Source organism: Festucalex cinctus, chromosome 5 (genome assembly GCF_051991245.1).
Source record: "Festucalex cinctus isolate MCC-2025b chromosome 5, RoL_Fcin_1.0, whole genome shotgun sequence".
NCBI lineage: Eukaryota > Metazoa > Chordata > Actinopteri > Syngnathiformes > Syngnathidae > Festucalex > Festucalex cinctus.
The window spans coordinates 23,291,008-23,304,882 of NC_135415.1; the positions used below are offsets into that span (position 1 = coordinate 23,291,008).

The following is a 13,875-nucleotide window of genomic DNA, read 5'->3' on the forward strand; positions in this document are numbered from 1 at the left end:
ATGGCAGCGATTCTGTTTTGATTGCCTGTTGGACACGCACACACACAAAAAAATGGGCAAATTAGCATTTTTCAGCCTGTCGCCAAAATAATCAGGAGATTGGAAGACAATAATTGGGATAATTGTCACACTCGAGACGGCACACACACAAAACGTGTCTTTTCCTCCAGACACATACAGCCTACTGTAAACATACGTAGGACTTAACAAAGGCTTTGTTTTACCAATGCCATCATGAACATACAAAATTAGCATATCATAAAGTATAATGAAGACCTCGGCCAAGGCAGAAATGCTAACAAAAGTGGGAAAAAAATTATAACAGTGGACCGGCACAATTATGTTTGTTTGTCCATCTGTTAGTTATCAGGGCACTTCCTGGTTCATGGAGGATGACCAAAGGATGGCCATTATCATGGTGGTCGGTTCCATTTGCAGCTTTTCCATTGCAGAGGTCCAGCTCAATTTTTTCCCTCCCACTTTACAGTCCAGCAGGAAACTGCAACAACCAGGCTGTATTGAATACAATCAGTGGGAATGAAACACGCCAACAATCAGCAACAAAGGAGAATGACAATCCAAATGGAGAGTGAAGGCAGCAAGAAAAAGGATAGGTGCAGCAAAGCGGGGACTGTGGAGTACTGTAGAGGGTACAGACTAAGTCACGGAAAAAGAGGAAGTATAATATTGGAGCTGAAGAGCAGCTACTGAGTAAGCTAACATCAGAATGTAAGACTATTTTTTACATTTTGGAAACAAATTTGAAAAAAAAAATCTAACAATGAAACATTTTATTCAAGAAGAGATGAAGGGCTACTGGAGCACTATGAAAAATTGATTAAGACAATTACTCTTAGTCATGGCTTAAAACTGTACATCTTAGTGCTAACATGCTAAAAGGCTCAAGTCTCTTTGTGTCTTTGAATGGGAATGTCAGAATGAGAATGAGAGCGAGCGAGAATTGTATCCCCAAAGACAGTCTTTCACATGAATGCAGCCGCTGCCCCCTTCGCTGTCCCTCACGGACAGCCAGATGTTTACACTCGCTCCAGGCTCAGCCATGTTTCCATGACGATACAGGCCCAGGGTTAGTCACATGGGCCGGGGATAGATCCGCAATCCGGGATTTTGGATCACCTTTGAGGCTGTGAGAGGGTTATTTTGCGAATGCCGAAGAGCATTCGTTGTTATTATTCTGCCAATTTGCGCATTCTACTTCTTCCACATTACTCCACTGATTCAAGCTGTTTAAACTTCAAAAGATTCACTACGTTAAGGACACCTGGGGTATTACTTTCCACATACCAAAACCTTTGACACACACCCCAATTCCCCAAAGGTGTTCAAGTGAATCTACATTAATTTCAAACAATCCTACCTTCAAACTTTTCAACTCATTCAGGACTAGGGCTGCATGGACTACAAGTACTACAAAAGTACTGTAATACTTCAGCATCAAAATAAATGTATTTGTATTTGTAAATGTAAATGTATTTTTAGTCTCGATACTTGTGCGCAGTTTGGCACAGACATTTATAAAAAAAAAAAAAAAAAAAAAAAGTAATTGTGTTTGCTTCAACCTGTTATGGCTCACTTATTCAAACTATGTACTATATTTTGATTTGGGAAGAACAAAAGCTGGAGGAGTGCCCTGTGGTAAACTGTAGCGTACTTCATTCAGCCTCAGGGGCCCCACACAACAACTGTACGGCAAACGGGACACCGCCTCAAGCAGCTTTGGAAGACAAAAATGTAATTCACAATAACGTAATCCACAATGCACTATGAGTCCCACTTGAAGTTTAATGTTTGAATCTGAAAATTGTACAGTAAATTTACTTAACCACCAAAGTGTTCAATAAAAACAAATTCATCTGTATAACGACATGGAAATAAGAAATGATATTATATAAAAATAATTTCATTTAATAACCTCCAGTATCCAGTATCTAAATACATTAGAATGTGAAATTCCCCATTTTGTAATCTATGATTCCACTGTTTATACTGAAGTTTAGATTAGTGCCTTGGGCTCACATCAGCACTGCTATAAAAGTATGTCAATATCGGTATAGTACTTGATGTTGATAATGCTGTTAATAGTATCGTATTCAGAATTTTGGTATTGTGACAACATTGACATCTATGTAAATACTCGCAATAAAATGTTAGAATTAAAAGATACTTCCAAATTTCTTGACTGATTCAAACCATTCCAACTTCAAGTAACACTTTCCACCAATTCATTTAATTCATAAAGCATTTCAGTTGAGCTTCCGCTTTTTTGCATTTAAACAATTCTCTAGGTTTTTTTTGTTTTGTTTGTTAAATAAACTTTCCCCATACACATGGATGTCTTAAAAGACATGAAATTACTCAACAACCTTTCATTTCAAATAACATGAAAGACTTTTTTTTTTTAGGAGGCGGGAGGGGAATAGGAGGGGAGTCGAAATTTCCTAAAAGTTCTGAATCATATTGTGTCAGCAACTTGTTAAGCTGTCACTTGGGCGCTGCGCATGCGGGCTCATTTTTGATGGGCATTGGAGGAGGAGGAGGAAGAAGATAAAGAAGTAGAGGAAGAACAACAAAATTGAGGAAGATTACGAGAAAGAAGGGAAAGAGGCGCAAACGGAGATCCGAGATCCAGATCCACCCACACTTGAAAACAGCCCACTCACAAAGACAAAGACAAAGAAGCCCTCAGCCAGCTCTGCCTGACGGTGTCTGGCGAGCGACATGCTCGTGCAAGATTTATGCAGCATCCGCATCATAAATTTTGCACCTTTGAGGACGCAATGTCGAGCCCCCGCTAATACCGCTATAATAAACATTGTTAAATTAAACCCTTTTTGGCAGTGTCAATCAAACATGTGATTTCTTATGTTTGTAATGGCAGTATGTATTTCAATGCAGATTTGTATTGGATCTTGATTACTGTTAAAAGGCTTGAGTAGTTGAATGTATGGGTAAAATCAGTGCTATTTGTGCCATACCAGCTAGCTAGCAACGAGCTTCGACTGGCTAGCTAATACGGCTAAACACATTGTGGTGTCGCTATTAAGTTAGTAATCATGGCGTCCATGGCAGGGAATAAAATACTCCTCTGAAAAATATCGTTCCCACGAAGGGATAACAAGGAACGACAGGCAAGTAATGCTAAGTGCTAAGCTAATTTAAGATTGACATATACACTAGAATTAAGTGCTTTGGTGATCTAGTACTTTTCACAGTTTCATAGTTGGGCTGGAACCACATTACGGAGGAGCGTATCCAACACTGAACAGCAAAACAGCAGGCAAATTATTAAGTGTTTGGACTGGAGAGACAATCATACTCGCTTAACAGAACCGGAAACCGGAAAATATTGAAAAAAAAATGTCCATCAATAAATCTCTGATCATAATTTTAGCTGCCATTTTTTTTTGTCATTTATCATCTAAATAAGATCCACATTCCACTGGTATAGTCACTTTAATTCACAATTTGACCTGGTGATTAAGTCTGGCCTTAAATGTATACAAATGCATCTCAACTTTATCACTACAGTAGCTTGAAAAAGGGGGAAAAAGGACAGGGAACCACCTGCCTGACTGACAGCATGATACAATATGAAAGTGAAGAAAAAGGGAGAGCAAGAACCCTAATTAAGAATCTCCCGAGCATGAACAAATTAACCCAAGTTACGAGCAGAGACGTGCATGCATAAACGCACATGCGCACGCACGGGGAGAAAGGAGGTGAACCGGAGCAGGATGACATTCACACTCAAACAGGCACCACTGCCGCCGAGTGATATTTGGAAGGCGACATGGTTCAGGCGCGCCACTGCGGGCACTTTTTTATTTTCATTTCAGTCTAATTTTAACAAAATAAAAATGCTTCATCCCGTGCGCCTCGTCATTTAAATTTGGGGCAGCTGCTTGATAAAAATGACATCTTTTTCCATGTGAGGAATTAGCCTAACAAGGGGGAGAGGAGGCGTGCGGCCTAATGACATTGCGGGGAGCGACATATGCCAGGCATCACTATGTCTGTCGCTCCTTGGGGACATTACGGTAACAGGATAGTAAAAGGAGGAGGCGGTGTAGTGCATGTGTGTGTGTGCGTTTTACCTCCAGGCAGAAAGCCCTGGAGACAGACACAAGGGGGTGGGGGTGCGAAGAAGAAATACAGGCGCGAGGGGTCAGCAAGAGGAGGGGGAGGACAGTAGATGAATGGGAGAAGAGGGGATGAACTTGACCCAGTCTGGAGGACTAAAAACAGGAAGGAGGGTAATGAAGTGGAAACATGCTTTGTCATGCCTCGCCAAAGCCATAGGATTAGACTTCTATAATTAGAGGATGGGGGCATCATAATGCTAGCCTTCCTTTTCGGCCACAGTGAGCAGCTAAGGTTAAATTTCACAAGCGGGGGAAGGGGGTTGTCGGGAGGGTGCGGAACAGAAGCGACGAAGAGGTGGAGATTTCCAGAACATTTTTGAATGGATATGATCGTGGAAGCTCAAACACTGCATTTAAGGATGATGGTTATTTATAATACGTTCATACAACAATATGCTAGCAAAAACACAACATGGTGTAATGTGCACTCCAGGCCATTAGATGGTGATACGTGGACCAGCTTTATGTCCTACTGTCTTACTGTACTGTAATAACGCAAACAGCCATTAGTTTTAAATATAGCACAAGCTATATAATCCCAAAACAATTAATATAATTTCAGACTCATCTTACAACCTAATACTTTTTTTTATTTGTTCATTTTTTCCTTTTGGACAATCATTGTGACAAATTTCAACAAGTTAACAGCATGTATAGCACTTAAATGGAAAGTGAACCCAAAAATGTTATTTGCACTAAAATGCGCTCCATATGCGCCCACCCACAAGTTTCAACATGGTATTCTGATTAATATTACGTTTGTGGAATATGAGTTAATCAGCAAAATCCAGCTGTTTTATTCAAACTCAGGGGGTGGCTATTTTGCCACACTGAAAATGACATTGCAGTTGCTCATGGCTCAGGTAATGACCAATCGTGGCTCAGCTTGCAAAGATCACATGATCAATCCCAGAAAACAGGTGAGCCGTGATTAGTCTCTTACCTGATCCATTAACACCTGTGATGTAATTTTTAGTTGACAGCAAATGGCCCCGAGCTGTATTAAAAACAGGTGCATTTTGCCGCTTATTTCATATTCACAAACAAGCTATATTAATCAATATGTTATGCTATTCTATATTCTGTATAGCTATGAACTGCTTATTACTGTGACATCGCGGTGGTGCAAAAAAAGTATAATAAAAGTGCAAAAAAGCTCACTTGCTCCTTGCTAGTTTAATCATTTAAGTCTTCTTTATTTCTGTAGCCTCTTTTTCTCGACTTTCCGAGCTGTTAGCCAGTAAAGCGTACATGAAGAAGCTCTTAAGAGCACAGGTAGCCCACCTGACATATTCATCACTGCCTGCACGGCACGCTGGACCGTCGGCTAACGCTTGTGTATGAATATTTATCTGAAGATGGCTGGCATTGGAACAGATGAGCTCGCAAGGGTGTGTGTGTGTGTGTGGGGGGGGGGGGGGGGGCAAGCCATCCATCTCACTCGCTCGCCTTCGCCATCCGTTACTTTTCTCCCGCAATCACCATTTCAATACCCCCCACCTTCTCCTCCGGGCTTCCCTGATATCACCCCGTCTATTGCGCTTCCCCTTAAACGTGGCCCACCACCACCATCCAATCCCTCCAGCGGGCTGATATATGTATGCTCAAGGATGGATGGAGAGAGGAAGGGGGGGAAGGAAAAAAAAGTGTGTGATTAATGTCTTAGAGAAAAAGATAAATAATCACAGGAGACTGGGGGCTGGTAGTTGGCCTTAGGGGAGCAAATATGGAGAGTTTTATGGCTGGGGGAGGAGGAAAGAGGAGGAGGAAGAGAGGAGTACGGCGACAGCAGATCCATTCAAGTATATTAGCCTCCCCCTCCCACACGCACACAATAACCTCAGCATCTCTTCTATTGCGCTACTGTCTTTCATCATCGACAATGAATCCCATCCCTGTGACAGCACACGCACACACATGCGGATAAACACTTTTTTTTTCCAGGCCACTGTATATGTGTGATGGGCCAATACATGTACTATGTGATGTGGCTGACAGCCCCCGCCCCCCTTTTTTTTTTCTACCCCATGCTGCCCTGCTTTTAAGCCCCTCATCCTCCAGTGGCTGCCTGTCCCCTGGAGTAGATTGCATCTTTTATTTATCATTTTTTCCTCCTCCTTGGCTTTATTTCTTCTCTACCGCCAACCACACTACCCTCCCACCCCCGCGCAAAAAAAAAAAAAAAAAAAAACTGGAGCGAAAATTGCAATCAGCATAACACGTCGTCGTCCTCCTGCTGTGTGCTCGCCTGTCATCCTCGCCTCTGTTGTGAGCGGATGAGACTGACAGCCCGTGCAGACGAGGACACAAACACATGCGCAGACCCTCACCCCCGAGCCCCCCTCTTCTTCTCTCTCTCTCTCTCTCTTTCTCTGACACACACCACACAGAAAGGACAGGCATAGTACCCAATTAGACGATTAATTGATTGTTGAGAATGATTCCGATTGTGCGGGATTGATTGCTGATTAATCACGTCTCGAAGCAATCGAGACAAAACGGAGGGCTACGGGGCTACATGGGCTACACGCGTACTGGCACAGAAACACAAGTTTAGAACATTCAGAGGGTTCCATCTAAGGTAAGCTACATGGACTAATGTGGAAATGAATGATCAACGAATTAAATCATTGTCTTTTTTTTTTTTTTTTTTATATCTCTGAATGTTCTGAACTTGCTTTTCCATGTCAGTGTCTTTCTTTTTCTCCTAGCTGTGAGGGGCAGTGGAGGTACATCCTTGCAGGAACAACACGGAAACAGGTGTTCAGAACATTCCGAGGGAGCTCCCATTTAAAGGGATACTTCACTTATTTAGCCCATTATGGCAATAAAAAGTTAATATTTTGTCTATAATTAATTTGATACTTTCATTATTTTTCACATACAAATAGTACCTTTAAAAACACATTTTGCAACTTGCTGTCGACTGAAAATGACATCACAAGGGCTCAGGTAACCAATTACAGCTCAGCTTGTGAATGTCACATGACCAAACCTAGAAAGCAGGTGAGCTGTGATTGGTTACCTGAGCGCTTGTGATGTCATTTTCAGTCGACAGCACGTTGCAAAATGTGTTTTTTTTTAAAAAGTACTAATTGTACATGAAAAATAATGAAAATATCAAATATATTACAGGCAAAATATTGTTTGATTGCCAAAAATGGCTAAATAAGTAAACTACCTCTGGGCATTCACGAAAGGTCCTTGGTTGACGATTGGGAAAAGAAATGATCAATGAATCGCTGGACTCAAGAATGTTGCACAATGTAGTCCTGCCAAAATGTAGGTCTTTGTTCTAGGGATAGACCGATTATCGTCCGGGCCGATTATCGGTGCCGATATTTGGCATGTTGACCAATATCGGCATCGGCCTTTTTACGAAACTGAAGGCCGATAAAAGCTGGAATCGCACCTAACAGTGAATGCTTGCGAACGCAGCAAATGTTTTATCAGGATTTGCAAGATGTGCACAGACATTTTTTACTTGTTTCAAATACATTTCAAACATATTCAGACAATTTGTCACTGTTTGCGAAGATCTTTTGAACCCTGACGAAAACCCAAAATTAAATGCATTTAATTTTGCATACATTTGTCACTGCTGACACTGGGAAGTCCCAACACTTTTTAATTTATAAAAAAAAATAATAATAATAATAATTACAAAAAAATTAAATTTAAAAATTGTTGAAATTTTGGAAAACTTTATTTACAGTAGGAAACTTTAGAAAAATATTTATTTATTTATTTAGTCACTGCAAACCCCCCCCAAAAATACTAAAAATGCTTAAAAAAACAAACAAACACACATTTAGAAATTATGGAAAACTTTATTTACAGTAGGAAACTTATTTATTTATTTATTTACTTGCTTAGTTTTGAATTTAGCTTAACACAAGCTGATGACCCTGGAAGTTCCCTACAATTTCTGTTAGAATTTTTAATTAAACAAAGCTGTCTATTGTTTATATGTTTAAAATTAAAAGAAAAGGCATTTTTTTTTATGCTATTATTTTCTCTTTTACTGCAAATGAAAATCAGCTTGAAATATCGGTTATCGGCCTCCTTGACAACTAATAATCGGTATCGGCATCGGCCCTGAAAAAGCCATATCGGTCTATCACTACTTTGTTCCCATAGGTGACATCATGTCTTTTCTTTTTCTAGTTGCTTTGGGAAGGGGAGGTACTTCCATACAGACTAGCATGGAAACAGGAGTTCAGAATATTCAGATTTTCCATGTAAGTATAGGAATTTGAATAAAAGTCATTGGTCCATTACTGCAAAAAAAAAAAAGATTAATGATTGGTCACTTGTATTTCAAATACATTATTATATGTAATTGCTATATCTCTAAGTATTCTGTACTCCTGTTTCCCTATCACTGTTCCAATGCAGTGCTGGGAGAAGGCGTGGAGTATTTGTTGACGCAACATCCTATAGATGATGTCATATTTTCACGCTCTTCTGCGATTTAATCAACAGCGCCTCTGCTGGCGCAGCCTAGAAGTGCGTGTGATGAAAACAATCCCCAAAAATTCCTAATGATGTTTCTTTCGCTCAGTCGTTGATTACAACACTACACACTGATGCAAAATGACTTTAGCCAAGGCTAATCAAGTTAGCACACAAGCTAGTGTACATTACTGCATTCCTTCAACTGTGTTTACATTTGTTGTCCGTGTTTATGTTGAACGATGGAAAGAATTAGTAAGAAAGAGCTACCTTCTTGGTTCTTAAAACTGGTCATAATGGGTCATGGTTTAACGTTTGAATAAATGTTATAAGAGGTATTGTGTTTGTTGTGCACTTTATTGTTGATTTAAGTATTAATTTGGGATAATACGTTATGTATTTTAAAGGGGTACGCGACTCATTTAGCCATTCTCAGCAGTAAGACGCTTTTTTCCCTAATTATAATTAATTTGATAACCGTTATTTTTCTCAAACAATAAATACATTGAAGAACACATTTTGCCACTTGCTGTCAGGACTGAAAATGACATTGTGTGTGCTCTGGGCTTAGGTAACGACCAATCATGGCTCAGATTGTGAATGCCTCGTGACCAAACACAGAAAACAGGTGAGCCGTGATTGGTCGTTACCTGAGCTCTGAGCACCTTTGATGTCATTTTCAGTCGACAGCAAGTGGAAAAATTTGTTTTTAAAAGGTATTAATTGTACATGAAAAATAATTACATAATCTAATCAATTGTAGACAAAATATTAACTTGTTATTGCTGGAAATGGCTAAATGAGTCATTAGTAAGTTTTTAATGCGCTTGTCATATATATTGTTCCAGGTGAGCTGGACGTAACTGGACAACAAAGATTCAAACCCAGATCTACTGACTGCGAGGCTGTGCTATCCACTCCATAACCATGCTGCCAACTATGACAACCATCCATCTATTTTCTACCGTGCTTATCCTCATTAGGGTGGCAGGTGAGCTGAAGCCCATCCCAGCTGACTTTGAAGCGAGAGCTGGGACTGGTCAGTTGATCAAAAAGCATTTGGACTCTTTGATGAACTTAACATGGATAGCTTTGTAATGTGGGATTGACGGGACAGAAAACCAACTAAATACACACACACATGAGCCGAGAATCAAACCCAGAACCTGTCACTGAGAGACATACGTAATAACCACTAGTACGGCATGCCGCCAAGCAACTATTAACAGCCAATTTATCCTTAATTCTGAACTCAATTGAGTCCCAAAACCCCAACCCTGGAACGTGAGTGTCCAATGAGTCTACTAGTGGGGAATCTGGTAAACAAGCCAACTAAAGAGGAGAGTGGATGAGAGGAGAAGAGAGGAGAAGAGGAGGGAGAGCTGCCCGCCTGTCTGCCTGCCTGCTCCATGGCTACTATTGTGCACTGCACATTCTCCAAGCCCACAAGAGCTCCAGCCATCTCCGCACGCAGATTCTTTGGAGGCATAGCGAGCCAAGGAGGAGGAGGAGGAGGAGGAGGAGGAGGAAGATCATGCATAAAATCTTGTTTGCAGGATGCGTTCAGATTCAGATGAACCAGGGGAGGGTAATGGGATTAGAATCCTGAACGGCTTCCAAGGGTGTGGAGTGGGATTGACAGCTCAGAGTCCAACGCGCTTGGTGAAATATGAAGGGGGGGGGGGGGGGGTCAGAGATAGGGGGCCGCTTAGCCCACATTTCCCACTCCCCCGTAATAAAACTAGGTGAATCATTTGCATCCAGCAGCCACATACGTCCTGGCATTGACAGAGCGAGAGAGAGCGAAAGAGAAAGAGTGTTTGGCAACCAAAATAGAAGCACTGTGGCTTTAAATCGCTTCAGCCCTCCCACCCTTCTTTTCTAAATATCGTCTATTTAGCCAGCGGTGAAAAGATATAGGGGGGCTTTTGTCTGTGGATCGGTCGGTGCTGGTGGGGGGAGAGCTGCAAAGGCAGAAAAATAGGAACAAAGTGCTATATAAGCTCCAATGAAAGGGGGAGAGCTCCGGGCAAAGGAGAAGTGGGCTACTATTACGTGGAAATACCCGGCATTGTTTACACTAGAACAGGAGAGAGAGAAAAAAAAAAAAAGTCTAGCAGTGGTGTTGATTGGCACTCACCGACTTGCAGTACGTTGTCCACCCAACCGCCCTCCAGCAGAGTGACACCCCGCAGAAAAGGCAGCTGAGTCTCGTCGTTATTGTCCCCACTAGTTCCACTCTCCTCGGCCCCGGCGTTGAAAGACGAGTACATGCAGATCTCCTTCTCGCTCCGCGGGAACGACCAGTATACGATCCGGCGCTGGACGGGCTCCGGGATCCGCTCGAAGCGCTCCTCCACCCGCTGAAAGGGCCACTTCTCGGCCACTCGGCGCGCAGCGATGTCGAGCAGAGACTCCGGGTTGTGAGCCTTGCCGCTCTGCCCCGCGGCGGAGCCCGAACCGCCGCCACCGCCGCCGCCACACAGGACTCCTCCAGCCCGCTGCCCCTGCCTACACGCCGGGTTGTAGCCGGGCCGGCAGCAGAGCCGCTTGGCTGGAGGCTGCTGGACTCGCTCGGCCATGTTCGCACCGCTTCCGACCTGCCTCGCCGAGCCTCTCCGATCATATAAACGGGATAAGGAAGAGAAAAGGGGCACTCTCGCGCCGATTGTTTACCCTACATGGGCAGGCGAGCCTTATTTGGCGATATGGGCGGAACCGTTGCGTCGTCACAGAGAGCTTTGTGTGCGATTGGGCGTGGCCTCGGAGGGGGTGCTGCTATAAAAGGAAGCGGAGGCGGAATTCCCGAACGTCGGCAAATCCTTTGTGAAGCTGTCGGGGCGCGCGAGGGCGGAGCCCCGACGGCCGACGGGCCTTTTGAAGTTTTGCCTTCTTGTGGGGAGTTTAAAGGCGGGGGCTTAATCCAGAGGCGGTCTCGGCGGCTCCCAACGGGCCCAAAGGGGGGCGAATAAGCCCACTTTTTTCTCCCCTTTCATTTTTTCCCCTCCAGTAGAGCCGGAGCTGCAGTAACAACATCATGCTTGTTTTTTGAGGCCTCACGCCCCCCACCAAAAAGATGACTTTTAGCTGTTAACACAGACAAGAGATAGGGGTGATAAAAGTTAGTGAGGTGGACATGTAAACAAACAACAATTTTCAGTTAAGGTGCTTTTGTTGCCTGGGCCTTCACAGAATCCACTTTATACCACCACTTTCACGTCAATACTCCCGTGTACAGCTCACAACAATGCCACGCACATAGTTCAGAATCAATATTTATCTAATAACATGACATAAAACATTTAATAAATATAATAGAGCGGTACCTTGTCTGGTCCAATTGATTGACAGCTGTGACAACACATAGGAACATTTCAGATGAGCAAAGGGATTTCATACCCCCCAAAAATGGTTAAAGGGAGGCACATATTTAAGGGAGTTTTTCCAAAGCTAGCCATGTCGGTTTGTGATGATTTTGCCGCAGTGTACAAATGTGCTTAGCATCTAACTCTTTTATGTTGTGTGTAAAGATCTATTGTATGAACTGAAGGAGTGCCTGTAACACTTGCTTTTTTCCTCCCTCTGATTGTAAAAGGAAGGCATTTATTTGTCGTTTATTTGCCAGCTTCTACTAAAGTTAGTTTTTTCTTGTAGTGCATTCTATACCTCCCACAAAAATGTCTGCTGTTTCTCAGTGTCTGGCCACATGATTACTTTCCCCTAACAGCCATTAAAAGTAGCGGAGGTGGATGCATACAAAATGGCGGTACAGTCATTTGGCGTTGCCCACCTTCCTGTGTGTGTTCCTACTGCGACAAGACAGCAGGGTGTAAGCCTTTGCGGGTGTAAGCTTGTGGTTATACCGCCTGCCCTCGAGCTCTCCACAACTGACGAGACGCCCACAAACTACCGTAATAATTAAAACAATTTAGCAAAAGGTCCGCCAGATTGCCGCCGTGCTTCTTAATTGTCTATAAAAGCAAGCCAAAAGTATGCCTGTAAATCAGAAATGCAAGCAACGGTGTTCCCAGCTGCCCCCGTCGCGACTCTTGCGAGGGGGACTAAAAAGGCTGCCCTTTGAACCGCGTTGAAAGCGATCTGTGCCGTATGGAGCCAGCAGATGTGGCCTAACCTGATTTGGTTTCAATACTTCCCCACAGGAAGTTCACAAAGCCAGGAGGTCTTGCTTTGTTATGTTAGTCATCTTTCTCAGAGGACCAATGGAGCCTTTTTGGCTCTCTTTCTTCTTGCGAACAGGAGTTATTGCTTTATAATTTGAAGGATTGTTCAAACAGAAAATTTACTGGTGATCACATTTTTTCCTTAATAAAAGCCAGGTGTCAGATGTTTTGGTGTGTGTGTGTTTTTACAAGGTTACATGTGTTTCACAGTGTGACTCCCCAAATAGTGATCTACGCTCCAATGCAGACCGCATCTCTATTAATCACTACTACCTACTACCGCTCCCCCCATAATGGGTAAGAACTAATAAAAGGATAATGTATTACCATGAGTTAATTTTAATTGCTTACATATATACACATTTTTAAAACATTTTGTTGATACAATATGAACATTGTTTTTGAGAAACAATTTGAAATGAAATATATTTGTATAAATACGTAACAAATTAGCATTTAATTGTTTTTAAATAAAACAGTATTGTTCCAGCCAGCCGTTTACAGGTAATAACAGTAATAATCTTATTTAAAAGATACTTTTTGCAATTAATTAGGTTTTGATTCAACCGAAAATTACATGTCATTTATTGACAATTATGTGATACATTTATTTTTTTGCAATTTATATTATATTTAATACAATAATTTTATATTTAATGGTGAGTTTTAATTCAATTTAAAACATTTCTCTGTAGAGAAGTATGGCTGGAGTCCATTTAATTCCAATGTTTGCTGTAATTTTGTTTAAATTTAAATTATGTATTACAAATAAAATATTATATTATTGCATACAGTGTGCTATAAATTCAATAAATTAAATGTAAGTTCATTGTGAATACCATCAACACTGTATTCAATTCATTATGTTTCCTAGTGGTATTCTAGTTTTTGGACATACAGGAGAGGAGATCCTATACTATATGAACTTGTTAAACTGGTTGTTTAACAATGCTGTTCATAAACATCTAAGTAATATAATTAATAATAAATTGTTGCTGTCCACACTATTGATTTATGCATTACCTACATTTCAGTTTAAAAAAAAACTACAAAACCCAGCTAAACATGGAGCTTAC

At 41.7% G+C, this 13,875-nt stretch overlaps 1 protein-coding gene across 2 annotated transcripts in view; it reads right to left on the minus strand.

Annotated features, from left to right (window-relative positions):
• The window catches only part of LOC144019116 (zinc finger SWIM domain-containing protein 6-like), a 67,333-nt gene extending 55,628 nt beyond the window's left edge, over positions 1-11,705 (minus strand). For both annotated transcript variants that reach the window (XM_077521949.1, XM_077521948.1), the window contains exon 1: positions 10,759-11,705. In XM_077521949.1, coding sequence (XP_077378075.1) covers positions 10,759-11,200 — 442 coding nt within the window. In that variant the 5' untranslated portion in view covers positions 11,201-11,705. The remainder of the gene's footprint in view (positions 1-10,758) is intronic.
• Between the last annotated feature and the right edge of the window lie 2,170 nt (positions 11,706-13,875).